Source organism: Neodiprion lecontei, chromosome 3, assembly GCF_021901455.1.
Source record: "Neodiprion lecontei isolate iyNeoLeco1 chromosome 3, iyNeoLeco1.1, whole genome shotgun sequence".
NCBI lineage: Eukaryota > Metazoa > Arthropoda > Insecta > Hymenoptera > Diprionidae > Neodiprion > Neodiprion lecontei.
Genome location: NC_060262.1, coordinates 562,197 through 578,997, shown reverse-complemented (window position 1 = coordinate 578,997; position 16,801 = coordinate 562,197). Strand labels below are relative to the sequence as shown.

At 47.2% G+C, this 16,801-nt stretch overlaps 4 protein-coding genes across 4 annotated transcripts; 2 read left to right on the top strand and 2 right to left on the bottom strand.

The window, feature by feature from the left end:
• Positions 1-1,590: 1,590 nt before the first annotated feature.
• LOC107223876 (cAMP-dependent protein kinase catalytic subunit PRKX) lies at positions 1,591-6,568 on the bottom strand. The gene is made up of 5 exons (XM_015663708.2): positions 6,134-6,568; positions 3,749-3,911; positions 3,428-3,691; positions 2,984-3,314; positions 1,591-2,336 (listed from the first exon to the last, which is right to left on the bottom strand). The coding sequence occupies exons 1-5, from the start codon at positions 6,375-6,377 to the stop codon at positions 2,190-2,192; spliced, it is 1,149 nt and encodes a 382-aa protein (XP_015519194.1). The 5' UTR covers positions 6,378-6,568; the 3' UTR covers positions 1,591-2,189.
• Positions 6,569-8,264: 1,696 nt separating this feature from the next.
• On the top strand, positions 8,265-9,630 carry LOC124293654 (chymotrypsin-1-like). Its single transcript, XM_046735421.1, has 5 exons — positions 8,265-8,427; positions 8,531-8,661; positions 8,801-8,977; positions 9,036-9,287; positions 9,366-9,630. Exons 1-5 carry the CDS (start codon positions 8,358-8,360, stop codon positions 9,516-9,518), a joined length of 783 nt encoding a protein of 260 aa, XP_046591377.1. The 5' UTR covers positions 8,265-8,357; the 3' UTR covers positions 9,519-9,630.
• Positions 9,631-10,052: 422 nt separating this feature from the next.
• On the top strand, positions 10,053-11,394 carry LOC107223868 (chymotrypsin-1). The gene is made up of 5 exons (XM_015663694.2): positions 10,053-10,188; positions 10,267-10,388; positions 10,454-10,630; positions 10,690-10,941; positions 11,033-11,394. Exons 1-5 carry the CDS (start codon positions 10,122-10,124, stop codon positions 11,177-11,179), a joined length of 765 nt encoding a protein of 254 aa, XP_015519180.2. The 5' UTR covers positions 10,053-10,121; the 3' UTR covers positions 11,180-11,394.
• Positions 11,395-11,655: 261 nt separating this feature from the next.
• On the bottom strand, positions 11,656-14,961 carry LOC107223867 (transmembrane protease serine 9). The gene is made up of 10 exons (XM_015663693.2): positions 14,819-14,961; positions 14,565-14,757; positions 14,392-14,497; positions 13,907-14,161; positions 13,532-13,795; positions 13,138-13,288; positions 12,874-13,066; positions 12,608-12,710; positions 12,293-12,544; positions 11,656-12,227 (listed from the first exon to the last, which is right to left on the bottom strand). The coding sequence occupies exons 1-10, from the start codon at positions 14,874-14,876 to the stop codon at positions 12,033-12,035; spliced, it is 1,770 nt and encodes a 589-aa protein (XP_015519179.2). The 5' UTR covers positions 14,877-14,961; the 3' UTR covers positions 11,656-12,032.
• Between the last annotated feature and the right edge of the window lie 1,840 nt (positions 14,962-16,801).

Below are 16,801 nucleotides of genomic sequence, written 5' to 3'. Positions count from 1 at the left end.
ATATCACATATATGTTTAACACGTGTTCCGTAAAATTAATTTTTTTCCCTGTATAAACCGATTTTATTCCCGCAATTTTCATCAGATTGATTATAATCCTTCGTCGCACTGTAATTTTTCAATCAAGATTTCACGTATGTTCAATGAATTTCTTTACAATTTGATCACAATACGACGAAAATAACAATGACACAAAAAAACAGAAAGAAAACGTAGAGATAAAATGTCACAAATATACACATTGCATATCTATATACACATAATTGGTAGATATATAAGTATGATATGTATGTATGGGTCTTCCCGCATATTCCTGGCTCAAAATAGATGCTGTTTACCGGCTCGGATACGTTGCTACTCTACCACTGCCTCAAGTATTATACGATGATGTCTATAGATATCAGAAGGCATCGAGGTGATCATCGTGCTGTATTTTTACACAACTTTTCCAATAATAGGATGGGATTATGCGAGGTGCCCGGAAAAATGGTAAAGAAAGACAAGGAAGCAAAACAGCGCAGCTGTTATTCGCAGGTACAAAGCATTTAATTGTACTTGGCTATTTACCGATTTTTAACCGAAATTCCAATAACCACACTATTATATGCTGATTTACAACAAATAAATAAGTGACAGGTTAATTCAGTACTGTGATACCCACAGTTGTACCGTTTCTCAGAATACGCATCCAAAACATTAATTCCGTACATTTATGATCAATCGGGACAACTAATTGTCAGAAATTAAAAAACTCCGGATATTAGCTGAGAAATCTAACGGTAATCTATCGATCGATCGTTTACCATCGATTGATCAATAAATTTAATTGAAATCACACAATTTCTACCTAATGAATACATAACGACCGTGAATTATCGAGTAATTGATATAAAACTGCTCCCTCTTTTCACCACGCATTGAAGATTGCAGAATCAGTAGTCTAGACGCGTCAGTATCAGCCGCAGGAAAATCAGTAGCCTAGGGGCGTAGAGGTCGGACACGGAATCAGTGAAGTAGGCGCGCTTCACAGTCCAGCCGGCCGACCGGTAGAATCAGTAGCCTAGATGCGTCAGTGTCAGCCGCAGAAAAATCAGTAGCCCAGGGGTGTAGAGGCAGGACGAGAAATCAGTGAAGCAGGCACGCTCCGACAGTCTTATCGGCCGCCCGGCAGAATCAGTAGTCTAGGCGCGTCAGTATCGGCCGCAGCAAAATCAGTAGCCTAGGGTTGTAGGTAAGAGGAGGGAGGAATCAGTGAAGTGGGCGCGCTCATTGTCAGTTTTGTCCGACCGGCAAGATTAGTGGCCTAGGCGCGTCAACATCGGCGAATCTCGAACCGCGAATTAACTGCATTGAAAATATGATATTCTACAGCCAAATGAACGGTTTTCACTTCTCGTTTTTTCTTGATGCAACAAATACAACCGTTGGCTGAAAATTTTCTTAAATAACACAGATTGAGGTGTATTATATGCCTGCTTCAATATCGATTAATAATGTTGGTTTTTAATTGTAATATATTGTGTTGAACCTTGTTGAGGAATTTTTAGCTGTGACTTAATATTATAATAACTATTTCGCGTATTACGTGTGTATATTTTTTTCTTTTTATTCCTCTCATTTCTTTTTCCTCACTTTTCTTTGCTGCTCTCGCTAAGTTCACCTTTATACAATATTAAATAATCACATATATTGTATATGTTTTTTCTAATTATTTACAAAAAAATGCAGTAGTATTATATGTACTATTATACTACGCAGGCGCAGGCACGCGCTTCAACAATCTAAAATAAATTGTAAGAAATTATTGAAGTAGTGCAGTATTTACCTTGAAAAAAAAAAAAAACTATCGTATTATCAAAAATAACAGTAACGACACTATCTATCGAGTAATCTATTTACAAAACTATAATATATACATATCGATATCGAATTATTAATTCAAGCCGCAGACATGAATGATTCTTGCGCAATTTATGACTAATGCCTATATAAAATAATTGAATAAGCATTAAATTCGTTGCTATTTGTGCAAATTTGTATAAAAAGTAATAGTGACAATCGTATTAATAGTTTGCCGATTGCTTAGAAGGAGCAGAATCTTTTCCTTATTTCTTTGTAGCATCATTTGATCTAAGCTATTGTTATATGTACAGCCTCGTTGGCTTTCCCTTATAACGAATTAGCTAGGGTCAAAAATCTTGAAACAAGGCCAGCTGATCCGGGGGCAAGGGAGGCTGTGATCGCCAGTCCGTTTCCGGATAGTCGTCGAAACAGCTTGGATCGCAGGGGGTCTTGATTCTGGGCCTTATCGGTGGCTGGAGGGCCCGCTTCGGCACCTTGAACAACAGAAACGATCAATTAAATCTGTGCGCACGGGATAAGCGAGATAAAATATCCTGGAACATACGATGATGAAGACACCCTTGTCCGGAATTTACTAACAAGTCAAATCCGACTGGGGATAGCAATAAACGAGATTGGCGCGAGGAGGATGAAAAGTCAAAGAGGATCAGTTCATGGAATTTGTTTATACGACCGAAGTACGAAAAGCTCTCCAGACAAGAGAAAAGAACGGGCGCGTAAAATTTTTTTCTCGTCTAGCTGTAACCGCCAGTCGGTACAAACAATTTCTCGACAACCCTCAGCCTACAGACATTACAAAGCAATTTATTTGAAAACTTTTGAAAGGTTAGTTAGTAAGCCTTGATTGACGGTTCTCAGACAGCACGTAACTCAAAGTCGTGAAAAATACCTCTGAAAGATGTCTTGTGCTCCATTTTCTGACCTCTATAAGGCCCCAAGGACATCTTTTAGGCATAAAGATATCTTTTAAGCGTAAGAAAATGGCGCATAAGACATCCTGCAGACGTCTTAATGACGAGTTTAAGTTTTGTGCAGTCTGGGTTTCTGTTGGTGTTTAACAGAGTTTGACAGGTCGTACGAAATCCGAAAAATTTTATTGAACAAGTAACCGCCGAATTACCAGTGGCCACTCGACGAGCTTGAACCAGCGATGTCGCTTGACGTCTTCGGCGCCCTGTCGCATGTTACCGAGCCTCTTGGTCCTGTCGGCTACGAGTAGCTTCTTGACGAGGTCCTTGGCTATGGGGTCCATGTGCTTGGGCCACTCGATGCGGCCGCCGAGTATCTTCTCGTAAATACCGAAAGGGTTGTCGTCGAAGAAGGGCGGGAACCCAGCGAGCATTTCGTATATCAGAACACCGAGGGCCCACCAGTCAACGGCCTTGTTGTGTCCCTTGCTCTGGATTATCTCAGGGGCGAGGTACTCCGGGGTTCCGCAGAGCGTCCACGTCCTGAAGATCGAGTTCAACAGGGTGTGTAAGTAGCGAACAGTCGATCCTCTCACACCTGTCATACCTCTTCACCCACTACCCAATGATTATATACCAAAGTAAAGTCGATTCACCTGTCCGTCAGCTTCTTCGAGAACCCGAAGTCCGTGATCTTGAGATGACCCTGCCCGTCCAGCAGCAGATTCTCCGGCTTCAGGTCCCTGTAGACGATGTGCTTCGCGTGGAGGTACTCCAGGGCGCAGACTATCTCCGCCGCGTAGAAGCAACTCGTCGGTCCTGGAAACCGGCCCGCCGATCTCAGGTACGAGAAAAGCTCACCCCCGGCAACGAACTCCAGGACCATGTAGACCCTCGCCTCGTCCCTTCCGCTCCAGAGCCTGAAATTTGAGGGATTGATGACTTGGTCTAAAATCTAGGTCAAAACCCACACTCACATGTTCACCACGAACGGGTGTTTCACCTCCTTTAACACCGAGATTTCGTTCCTGACGTGCTCGACCTGCTTCAGTCTGATAACGTCCACCATTGCCAGTACCTTCAGGGCCAGCGGTCTTCCCTGATGTCTGCACAGCACAACTCGTCCGAAGGTCCCGGTGCCTGAAAGGGCGAAAAACTGTTGAAGGACGATTTCTGAAAGTGCTTTCGAACCGAACGGTATAAGCGAAGAAAGGATTGCAGTTAATGGGCAATTTTCATCAAGTGTTGACGTCAGTTGGCTCTGTTCTGTTAATTTGCAATTTCCAGTAAATCCTCTGCGACTGTCGGGTCAGTCCTACGCGGTGTCGACGGGTGTTATAAATACCGAAAACTTTTGGCAGCCTCAAGACTGGCGTAGTTATACGTGTTTTGTCTAGTTGATGGCTGATCCGGCGATATCCTGGTGAACGCGTTTGCTCGCTTTTGGCAATGATATATTTTCGGCAAATTATATAACACCAACTGAGAATATACGTTACCAGACGTTGCGGTTCGACATCTCATTCAATCCCGAGCACCGATAAAAACGCTCGATAAACAGAGAAGCATTAGCATAAATAAATATCCAACCAAGTTGAAAGGCTAATCGGCCAAAAACTAAGCTCCGTGCCTTTTTTCTTTCCCATTTACGCAGACGTGCCTATTTCAAAAAGGCATATTATCCCCCAACGTGTACGATATAAACATATTCCCGCACGATCTACGACGTTCATACCCGATTCCTAATTCCGTCCACCAAGCCCAAGGCGGATGATGAGGATCAGTTTGTGCGACAGGTGTCCCAGCCGCAGACGTCTTCCTAGAGTCCGGGGGCGTCTGTGCGTCATTTGAGACGAAGACGTTTGTCACCTGTCAGAGATTCGGCACGACGGGATATTTAGGGGCTTGATGTAACACGCGGACTCCGAGAGAAACAGGCGATCAATTTTCAGACCAAATGATAAATTCGCTACACACTTTTCCACTCTCCTCGCGCCGGATTCGCCCGGGCGAATTTCGATCGTCTCTACGCTCCGTGTTTTCGATCTTCAAAGGATTCGATTGATTTACACCTCGTGATTCAGAATTATGCTTTTTTCGTCCATCGTTGTTACAGCTGTGCACCTGCGCGATTGCGAAAATACACGACTTCGCTCCGACGTGGGATTTTAGAAACGTACGATCGTTTATAGATCCGCGGAATTCGATTTCATAATTGATCGTGGACTTGTTGTGCACGATCTATGCGATTTTGTATCGAATTAACTAAGATCGTACTGCAGTAATTCTGGTTTATGCTTCTGTAGAAATATTATTCAAGCTTACGTTTGGAAAATCTTGATCAAGTCACTGCTGGATAGCTTGAAAAATTCAATAAAAATTGCCGCGCGATACATCTCCTGCGGGAAAACACAGACGCTAATGAAATTCTACCACCTGTCGGTAGTAAATTTAACTAAACGGCGTGAATACTTGGCGTATCACGACTAGGTAATAGTGATTGAATAAATTTTAATCGGAAAATTCTTCCGACGACCCATAGCTCTGCAAGTTCCGAATCTACAATTGCCCGCATTTTATATCCTAACTTGTTAACGACGCGGCGACGTTGAGAAATCAACTTGCGTACTTGATTACGTGCGGTGATACTTTGCCCAATAATGATAATGTATTATACCTCACGAAATGCGCAACACAGTTACTGAATCGTCTATTTCGTTGAGTACATAAGTCGTTGTAAGTATAAGTGAGCACCAGCGGTCATATAACTTTCTGAAAAGGAAAAAAAGGGGCCAGAAGTAGAGGGGAAAGATGATGTTAGAGTCGGAATAAATGAAAGAAACGAAACAAAGTAAGTTTGATTGAAAGGTGTTGGCAAACAGTGAGATCGGGGGTTTCACTGTTTTTGTTTATACACAAATACACACACATGCATAACAGGTGCGTGTACAGACTACCTACCATCGCTATAAATATTTGCACTCTGGTTTCGTGTAGGTACACGCGGATCAGGCGACGAGGTGATTAGTGTAATTTGGCGAAAAAAGGGTAGGAAAAAATGAAGATGATCAAACCGCGCGTTCCGCTATCAATCAAAATCCTCCGTTCGTATCGTATATAAGCCTTACTATTAACCGAGTTAAATATAACGCGGTGGCCTCACGCACGTCTCTCCAGTGGCCCACTTGCTCACCACTTGCTTTCTCGATTCTCTCCTCTCCTCCTCCTCCTCCTCCTCCTCCTCCTCCTCCTCCCCCTCCTCGGAGATCAGTTTACCCGTCAAGCCGGACGATAAGGCGACACGAAAGCGTAACCAAAGCGAGAAAAAGCCGTAAAAGGAAACTCGCATGGGACGGACTCACCGATCGTCTTGACCATCTCCAGGTCGTCGACGTCGTACTGCACTTGGTCGTCCTGGGAGCTTTCGTCCTCGGAGGTGCAGGCCTCGCCGGACATGGCGTCCCGTTTATCCTCCCCGAATTTCTGTACCATGTAATCGGCCAGCTCGGCCTCGGCGCTGTTCGAGGCGCAGGACGCGGACTGCAGGACCTCGGGGGCCGTCCAGCAGGACGATCGTCCTGCGGGAATGCACCGGGCGACTGGCATCCAAGCTTTACTGATCCCGGAGATTCGATCCGCGAGACTTTGAAACGGAGAGGCGCGGACACTTTTGCTGAGGCTGGATGGAGGCGAACTGGGCCCAACGGCGGCGGGTGAAACTGTCAGCCAGCCTGACGGCGCGAAGAAAGTTGCCGAGCGGCTTCCACCGGGAGTCGGGTACGAGGCATCGAGATTCTGGAGACGGGGAGCAGCAACAGTCTGCCGAGTCTACGGGGAGGGGGGAGGGAAGGAGTCAGGAAAGTGGCTCGCCGCCTCATGCAGCTGGCCAATCGCCAAATCCGAAATAAGCCAAACAGTCCAAGTACCACCAGCGCGTCTTACACGAACCCAGAGACCGCTTTGGCTGCTCGATCCGTCTGCACTTCCTGGACTTGCCCCGAAACCCGCCGACAGGGACAAACGAGGTGGAAGCTGTTCGACGAATTTTAAGAAAAAGAACAACGACGCGTTCAGGCTTCCCCGGAACGTCTGCCGATTCAAGCGACGAAGGGTCTGGTCTTTTTCACGTTCCGTTGCACCTTGAAAGCTCGTCAAAATTCGGGAATCGACTAGCCCTTGGGAGTTTTTTGAATCGCGTATCCGAAAGACGTGCAGGCCAAGTTAGTCACGTCTATCAATAGACTGCCCCGTCCTAGCAATCGTCCGACGATATGGAAGCTGGGATCCTAGACTCGCGGATGATCACGGTTCACAATTATGGAATACTGATTCAACCGGAGAGTAAATTGAAATTTCTAAAAATTAGGTGCACGCAGAGAGCACCGCCTACCCAACCGATGAATCTTTCGTCTATATATAAATACTTGACTCCAGAAGTCTAGGGAAGAAACGGTATGAACAACGTCGACGATTTTGTACCGTTACTTATGGGAATCATCCCAGAAGCGTGGTGAGAGCTAAGAATAACTCAGGAATAAACAAAGTCCATCAGTTTTGAAATGTCCTAGAATTCGCAACTACGAAAATATTTTTATCGTTGTGGATTCATCTTCCAGTGATAAAAATTCGCTGAATACACGAATTTCCAGAAGAATCCGTAGATATTGATCAGGCGTTATTATCTGTTTGTTTGGCGAGCGGCTATCAGAAGCAGCCAGAGCTCACTTCATGAGTCACCTTCGATCGGAGGAACATCTGGACCGCACGCGATCCGCATTAACGATTAACAGATTTTTTTATATTCCCCATTAAACGCAGAGTCCATAACTCTAAAGCCGGAGTGTCGGATGGTTGATTTATTCCATGGGCCACCCGCGCGAAATTTTATCTTCGGACGTTTTTAACCGCCACTTTTGAAACGTTGCGAAACCGCATCACGCGATGCCTACTTCAGTCGCCGTCTGACTCTTGACGCCGGTTTGCTTCCGTGAGATAAAGTTCGATCTGGGTCAAGACGTTATCACGTCTACAGTAGTGTGATTTTTTCATCTATCCCCTGTTTTTGAGGCCTCTCAGGCCGCTGATGATAGTACGTGAAGCTATATTTGCGATTGGCGAAAGATTATAGCTTCCTCTAAATATGACGCGTGGCCTATGTAAAGCGTAACTAGAAGCCGCGATCAAGCCGGTGCTTGCATGTTTCCGACAAAAATAAATTATTACTCCGTATACCAAAACAACATGCGCTAACCACCCGAGAATTGGCAAAACACCCGTCTCAGCTCGAAAGGTTCGAATTTGATTACTCGATGCAGGCCTGCAGGTAGTAAATCAAAATAGAGCTTCCTCGGCTCTACATTTTCACGTAATGAACATAATCCCGACATCGCTCGAGATCTATACAATCAATAATAATTGTCCGCTGTGTGACAGCCGAACCATATTTCGTTCCTCGTCTTATCAGTTGGGTACTGACGTTATATCGCGATTCTGTAACTCAAATTGCGATTACGATGTACATATCTATAATGTACGAAGGCGAAGCCGCTTAATCAGATACCAAAAAACCTTCGGACGTACACAGTCATGCGTCCATCGCCAATGTACCTGGTGCCGCTTCTCTTCCTCGGAGTTTTATTCTCCACCACCGTCAATGGTAATAACGCGGCATAATCAGTGACAGTGAGACGCTCGATGAATCGATTTAAAAAAAAAAAAAAATAAAAAAAACTGCATTGACGAAGATGTTTTTGTCGCAGGAGCCGCAGTGCCTGACGGAAGAGTCGTCGGTGGTGAGGCAGCATCCGTCAGCGAGTTGCCCTGGCAGGTTTCCCTGCGGAGGAATCTCGGGCAGCACTTCTGCGGCGGATCCTTAATATCGACGACCAAGGTAAGAAAAACCGCGTAACGCGAGCAGGCATATAAGGTCGTTTCTTCGTACAGATCTCGATACCGACATCGTCGACAAATGTTTTATACGTCCACTAACGCATCTTTTCGTCAACGTTTACATTATATCCTTTATTCAGGTGCTGACGGCGGCTCATTGCGTCGATTCTTACGACGCTACCGATGTCCACGTTGTAACCGGCAGTCTTAGCCTGGCGGAAGGTGGCGAGTATCACGCGGTCTCGAAGATCGTTTACCACGAGAACTACCTCGATGGATCGGTCTACTCTTGGCAGTACGACGTGGCCATTCTAACGGTGAGTGAACTGCCGTCATCTAAGATGACGGGGTTCTGATGCGTAGAGTCCTTTCCAGCTCGCCACTCCGGCGGAAATCTCCGAGACTCAGGCCCCGATCGCCGTCAGCACGACGATCATACCGGGCGATACGCCGGCCGTAGCAAGCGGATGGGGAATCTTCCTCTACCCGTCTTACGCGCTTCCAACCGCTCTGCAGAGGTTCAATTTGACGGTGCTTTCCAACTCGGACTGCCAGAACTATCACACCTTGACTATATACGACAGCCACATTTGCGCGATGTCGGAATACGGCCAGGGCGTCTGCAGCGTGAGTACTAATTGCGTACTACCGTTAATTCGTCGACAACTCGATACGAAAACTGAGTTACGAACTTGTTCGAAACAGGGTGACAGCGGCGGCCCCCTTGTCGTTGACGGCGAGGTAGTCGGCATCGCGTCGTGGGTTATGCCATGTGGAATCGGATACCCGGACGTCTACACCAGGGTCGCCTCTTACGCCGATTGGATTGAAGAAAACACCGCTGACGACGAGGGCTAGGCCATATATATATACTAAATGTATAAATTCGTTGACAATATCTATCTATTTGTATAAAAATATCTAGTGCCTCATTTTTTATAAAAAAAAAATTATCCTGTTCTTCTTCTTATTCGCTGCATTTCCAAGTCTTTTCTCCTCGAGAGGTAGACCCCACGACAGTGCGATTGGCCGCCCGAGTCCTCCGCATGATACACGATTTACTTGAAACAGTCACCGGGTACCTATTGTACTCCCAAAAATGATACCCCCAGGAAAATACCGTCGGTATTTTATCCACGCTGAACATTGAAAAGTCTGAGGATCAGAAGACGGGCTTGACAAGCGACTGGATTACTCTTTGATGGCCTAATTCTGTCTTTCAAATTAAACCGGGTCACGTGTATAATCGAACCGTCTGAGTACACTCAGGCAGTGAAAAACGCCCCGATATCTGCTTACCGCTGACGATTGGAGTGTGCGATGGTTGAAGTGCCCTGACAGTATCCCAACATCCTCGATAAGCCCTTATCAGGCTTATCGGTCTGCAAGGAACTCCGATCACGGTATATAACAAGACACCAACCCCACGATACCAAAACCTCTCGACGAACGGCCGTGATAATGGGTGTTCAGCTGCCGTTCTTCCTGCTCGTCCTGGTTGCCGGAGTCTCGACATCCGCAATCCATGGTTGGATATAATCAGAGCTCTCGCTCAGCGAATGACGATGCAAAACTTCGGCGTTAATCTTACCGAATTCTTTTCCAGATCCCGAAACCAGGATCGTCGGTGGCGCGGAGGCAGTGCTCAGCGAATTTCCGTGGCAAGTTTCCCTGCGACGGCTGTTGGGTCGTCATTTCTGTGGAGGAGCTTTGATATCGACGACCAAGGTTCGGCCTGATTTTTCTCCCCAATCTGAAATGTGAGCCCTGTGAAACGAACCACTTCGTTTCAGGTACTGACCGCCGCTCACTGCGTCGATTCCCGAACGGCCGATGAAGTGAACGTCGTCACGGGGACGATCAGCCTGGCTCGGGGCGGCCAATACCACGGAGTTACCCACATCGTCTACCACGAGAACTACGTCGAGGGTTCGGAATACTCCTGGCGATACGACATAGCGATTCTCACGGTAAAAAGGACCAGCTCGTGGTTTTTCTCGCGAAGCATTAACCGGTCTTTGATCCTCAGCTGGCCACTGAAGCGACGGTTTCCGAGACCCAGTACCCGGTGAACATCGGGACGACGCAAATCGCCGGAAACACCTCGGCTATCACCAGCGGATGGGGAAGGACGGTTTATCCCGGAGTCGCACTTCCGACGATCCTCCAAAAGTTCAACCTCACCGTTCTATCCAACGAGGATTGCCAGGATTATCACACTCTGACGATATACGACGACCACATCTGCGCCATGTCCGAGTACGGTCAAGGCGTCTGCAGTGTAAGTACACGATGAAAACGAACACGATTCGCGATCGTCGAAACTGCTCTTCCGATGGTTCGATTCAATGTCCTGATCTTTCTATTCAAAGGGTGACAGCGGTGGCGCTCTGGTCGTTGACGGAGCCGTCGTCGGCATAACTTCCTGGGTGAGACCCTGCGGCATCGGATATCCCGACGTTTACACGAGGGTTTCGTCCTACGCCGACTGGATCGAGGCGCACATAAACGACGCGTGATAGACAGCCGCGTGTGCTTGAATCTTCGGGAAAGCTCGAGAGATACCGAAAATGGTTTAGATCGTTCCAGACCAAACATAGCTACTATAATATTTTCAAAATTGTTAAAAGAAACAGAAGACCAAGCTACTTAAATTGTACTCAAAGCAAAGATACGCCGCGAGTGTTATCATCGTTTATCATCAATAATAGTAAATATATCATGTATAAGACTATTTAATGGATTACCGTAGCATAAAATTGACCGTCCCGTTCGAGACCGATTAGATACCTATTGCAGAGACAGTTTGTTATACGGTATCTCGATGATTTATTACATTAGCGAATTTCAGTTGTCACTCTTAGTGGTCTCCTAATATCAAAATTGCGAAATACTGAATAGAAAATCCCAATGATTCGTCTATTAACCGCTTATCATCGATGTTGAAACGCGAGGTCTGCTCGTGAATAATCGTCATCACAATCGACTCAAGTCATCGGATGAAAAAAGTCTGCGTTTATGATGGATGGACATTTAATACCGAGCTTATTTAATTCATATACAGCAATAGAAAATAACTTGAAGATTGGTTAATAACCTGCGGTAAGCAAATTCTGACACAGTTCTCATGCTCGCTGAATTGAGAGCGATAAGAGGAAAGGTATATAATTTATTTCCTCAAAATTTGTTACACATCAGACAATATCGGACGCTGTCCGCGGTCTGATGTTGTTCGCTAATTAGAAGATACGCATTATCGTAATACGCGAACCTAGACAGTCGAAATGTGAATCGGTTAAAATGCCTTCGTTGGGATTAAATCAAAAGCTGATAACGGCGGGGCCGGACTTTGCCCATCATCAAAACACGACCCTACGTCTCTAGGTCAAAATGCAGCCCGGTCTCCTGGTCCTTCGCGACTTCCGTATTGTAGACGATGGCACCGATCCAACTGAGGTAGCTGTAGACCCTCGTATAGACGTCGGGGACTCCGTTAGCGCAGGGATTTCCCCAGGAGACGATGCCGACGACTTGGTCGTTGTACACGAGAGGACCACCACTGTCGCCCTGAAATCGTGCACGTGGATATGGCAGTCAGCACACTCGACGTAGGTACCAATCATTATACTCACGTTGCAGACGGCGACTCCGTACTCCTTGATCCCGCATACGTGGTCGTCGTAGATCGTCAAGCTCCAGTAACTCTGGCACTCGGTCGTGTTTATCAACATCAGGCTCATCTTTTGGAGAGCGGTGGGCAGCGAACTGCTTGGATAGAGGACTCGGCCCCAGCCCGAAACAACGGCCTCAGCACCGACGGGTGGGTCCTCGGTGGCCAGGGCGATGGGCCGCTGGACATCGGACTCCGTGATCGCGGCCTGGAGCTGAGAGGTTCGCAATTACTGGTACTGTGCAACGACGTCGAGACGTTCGTCAGCGTGTCTTACCGTCAGGACGGAGACGTCGTAGCGATAGGAATCCGAGCTTCCAACGTAGCTAGAGTGCCACGTTATATTCTTGACCGCGTGGGTCTCGCCACCGCTTGCCAAACTGAAAATATATATGCATAACCACGCTGCGTTATTATTCCTGGAAGCAGTACAAACGCGATTGGCGGCAGCTGTCATCCGATGACGACAACGCCTCGAAGCCAACTGCACAAAACTGACGGCAAAAATAGCGGCGCACATCTGCGAGATCGTCTCGGTCTCACCTGGTGGTCCCCGTTATCACGGTTACCGCGTCGATATCCTTGGTCACCATGCAGTGCGCGGCGGTCAGGACGTGTTGCAGGGATATCAGGCTTCCCCCGCAAAAGTGACGACCGGAATTCCTGAGGGACACTTGCCACGGGAATTCACCATCGGCTGCCGCCTCACCGCCAACGATTCGCTCCAGGTTCCACCCTGGGAAAATCGAATTTCGAGGGTTGTAGAAAAGAATCTTAGAATCATCCCTTAATCACTTATCAACTCACCTCGTGTTCCGCTCGACAGTGAAAAGAGAACGAGAACCACTAGCGCTAGTCTCATCATTTTTCGGACACCCGTGACTACGCAGATTCTTGGAACGAACGGTGTGGAATTCGATTGGCACAGATCGATCAACCGCTCTTGACATTGGCGAGTCTACAGCGACGTACTCTCTTATTTATAAGTTTTCGCCGAAGAGTTTTAAGATCTTATCTGACAATCGGAGGAGGATTAATTGGCCTCACCTAATCCAGAAGGCCTCACCTGTATCTCAACGGTTTGAATTCCGCCACGTGCGCATTCATGGTCAACAAGGTATCAAAACAATAAACAATATCAACGATTCTTTTCAAGAAAATTTAAAAAACATAATTCTTTATTTATATTTATTTCACCCTATTGAGCAGACAAAAATTTCCTGACAGCGAAGCACGCGAAGAATATCGTCATCGCGTGGTTAGCATCTCTCAGCGAAGGTTGGTGGCTCGTCGACTCTTCAACCGTCGGTGTCTCGAGCTCCGTGTTGTGAACGTACCATCCGATCCAGTAGAGGTAATAATAAACTCGCGTGTAGACGTCCGGATATCCCCAGCCGCAGGGATTCGCCCAGGAAACGATGCCGACGACCTGGTTGTTGTAGACCAGAGCGCCGCCGCTGTCACCCTGCGTGACATTGTGCACAGTGCCGTTACATGTGGTAACGTAACTCCATATCTCGTTAAACTTCTCAAATTCATCACTTTATGCCAATCGTATTTCCACCTGAAGACTTACGTTACAGACGCCTGAACTGGACGTTTGGGCCCCGCAGAGATGGTCGACGTTTATCGACGTGTTTCCCCACTGTGTCTGACAAACGGTCTGGTTCAGTATCGTCGTGTTCAACTTCTGCAGGTCCGTCGGCAGCACACCACTTTCCGGCAACGTCCTTCCCCATCCTGAAGTCACTGCCACCGCTCCCACGGGAACGTCTTCTATCGCCAAAGCGATCGACCGGACGGACTCCGACTCCACGACCGCTTCACTCAGCTGGAACAAAGTCAAACGTGTTTGTATTCGTACTGTCGAGTTAAATTACTGGTATATTTTCCGCGAGGGAACTAATGCATGGTCCATGAGACCAACGGACGGAAGCCAGAAACGCAACTAATCGTGAGGAAGTGGGAAAAGGCTTGAAGCCGTTGGCATTTTAACCCTCGGAGTCTCGGGTTCTTAGGACCATTATCCAAAATGACCGATAAAAGGAGAAAAGGACTTACGACGAGCACAGCGACGTCCTGGACATGATAGGCTGGTTCAGGACTGGAGTACTGAGAGTGAATGTAAATGGTTCTAACCCCACGTGTCACACCACCGCTTACCAGGCTGCGGGAGAAGTGAACGACAACGTTAATGAAAAACGAATTTCAAAAAGGGTGGTGAACTATTTCACCTGTTGGATCCAGCCACGACGATCAACTCCGTGATATTGATACCGCTGACGCAGTGGGCGGCGGTAAGAACGTGCTGAAGTGAGACCAGTGATCCTGAGCAAATGTGACCTCCGGGAACCCTGAGCGAGACATGCCAGGGGAATTCATTAACTTCGGCAATTTCCCCACCGACGATTCTCCCGGAGATAGATGCTAGAAAATTGGACCGTTGATTTCGCTTAATGACTACAAGTTTACGAAACACGGTTCTTACCCTGAACCGAGAATCCGGAAAGCAGGCAGAGGGCAAGAAGGAAGAGACTCAGCGCCATGTTTCGAAAAAATCGATCCGACTACTTATCAGTTAGCCGACGATCACTCCCAAGTTTGGACTTCCAAAGGGAAATCTGGCCACCGCTGCTTTATAGACTTCCGCGGCTAATTCGAAACGGCGTAAAATCGCGATCTTATCTCATTATCGGTTCAGGATTACAGACGCATTATCCCCGATGACAGGGGCTATCCGTCATGGGACAGACTGAGGATGAAGGATCACCACACGCGACGATTACGCTCATCTCGTCCGCAAGCCAAGGCCATCGGGAATATTTCGGTTCCCACCATCCATGTCGGTTCCGCTGGCGAGATGGTCCCACGGGCGTTTCCGGAACGCTGCTTGCAACGGCGTTTCCGGTGCCCCTGTGAAGCCCACACTGGTTTACATGGAAAAATTGATCGCTAGCTCGCTATCACCAGCTGCCGCCGTCGAATCATGACGAAAGTACGTTGCCCCGCCATCATAACTGTTTCTCCCGCGCTCTAATTGCTCGCTACAGAGTCAGAGCTCATTTCTGCAATCCCTGCAATCCCGCCGCATTGTCTTCGCCGGCTTGAATTGCGGCCTATCCAATAATTCTCGGCTTTTATACCGTTCTGGGAATTGCGTCGTTAATTCCCTCTCTCTCTCTCTCTCTCTCTCTCTCTCTCTCTCTCTCTCTCTCTCTCTCTCTCTCTCTCTCTCTCTCTCTCTCTCTCTCTCTCTCTCTCTCTCTCTCTCTCTCTCTCACTGTCTGCTGTGTCGGGCATCGAATGGGATTCGAAAAGTCTCGCGAACAGGGCTGAAAACATTGTATCCGTCGATCAGCAATGCGGAAGTGTCGTGTATACTTTCAATAATCAATTTAATCTCACTAAAGACATTTACGACCCTTGAAACCAGGCCTCGTGCTCTCGATTAAATTCCGAAGCAATTACGGAACTGCACCGTGCAGCTTCGATGCTTCCGAGACGGTAATGAATTTTCTCAAACTGTACGTCGGCCGTACTTGCTCCTTAATTTTGCATGAATGAGAATCGAATTAGCAATGCATGGAATCGAGTTACAATTTTATGTCCAATATAATCGCGTCGTAAATATCGAAATTCGAAAATCCGTCGTTCCGCAGAGCGTGATTGCCGTCTTGGCCGGCTGCCTGTTGCGGGGCAAACAGAGCGGCATGTGCAGGTGTTTTACGCAAAAGCGTGTAGCCGGTGGTCTGGATGTGTAGGAGAGCGAGCGCCAGCCACGCACTTGCCTGCAACCTGACTACAGACCGGAAGCGGCTTTCTGGCCTGACGGCCACGAACAATGAAACCGCGATACCAGCTTCGGCTACCCGAATACCCCGAACATCCGAGTCCCCGTCGCTTTTCCATTATCCGCGTTCATCCGTGCAGACGACCAGGATTCCCCACGGAAACGTGACGGATGCCCTGTAATCATTGGAGGTTTTTTTGTTTTTATTTTCTACTTTTTGTCCTTTTTTTCATTTTTTCGGTAACAATCTTTCTCAACAGTCGTCAGTCATGATCCCAAATACGTACCTTTATACCTATCGCAACTTGTATCACTCAATACCGATATCAAGCAGTATGCAGTTATACCGAACCTTGTGCACAACCAGAGTCGTATGACTGAAAAATCATAACGAAACGATTGCTTACGAAGGTGAAAAAAATCAGAGGCAATTGGCACCTACAATAATCATTGATGTGAGTGTAAGTAGATTTGATAAATCGTTTCATTCGTCACGCCTTGGGTTATGGATGTAATTAATACAGAGTTCGGAGAGAGAAACTTCCTCTTCTCTCTGCAGGTCGCGCGGGAGAAGCTGTCTCGGTTTTCCTCTCTCCGTCTGTTTCTCTCTCTCCCTCTCCCTCTCTCTCTCTCTCTCTCTCTCTCTCTATCTGGGGGTATTCAAGAGAGTGCGACGAAGAA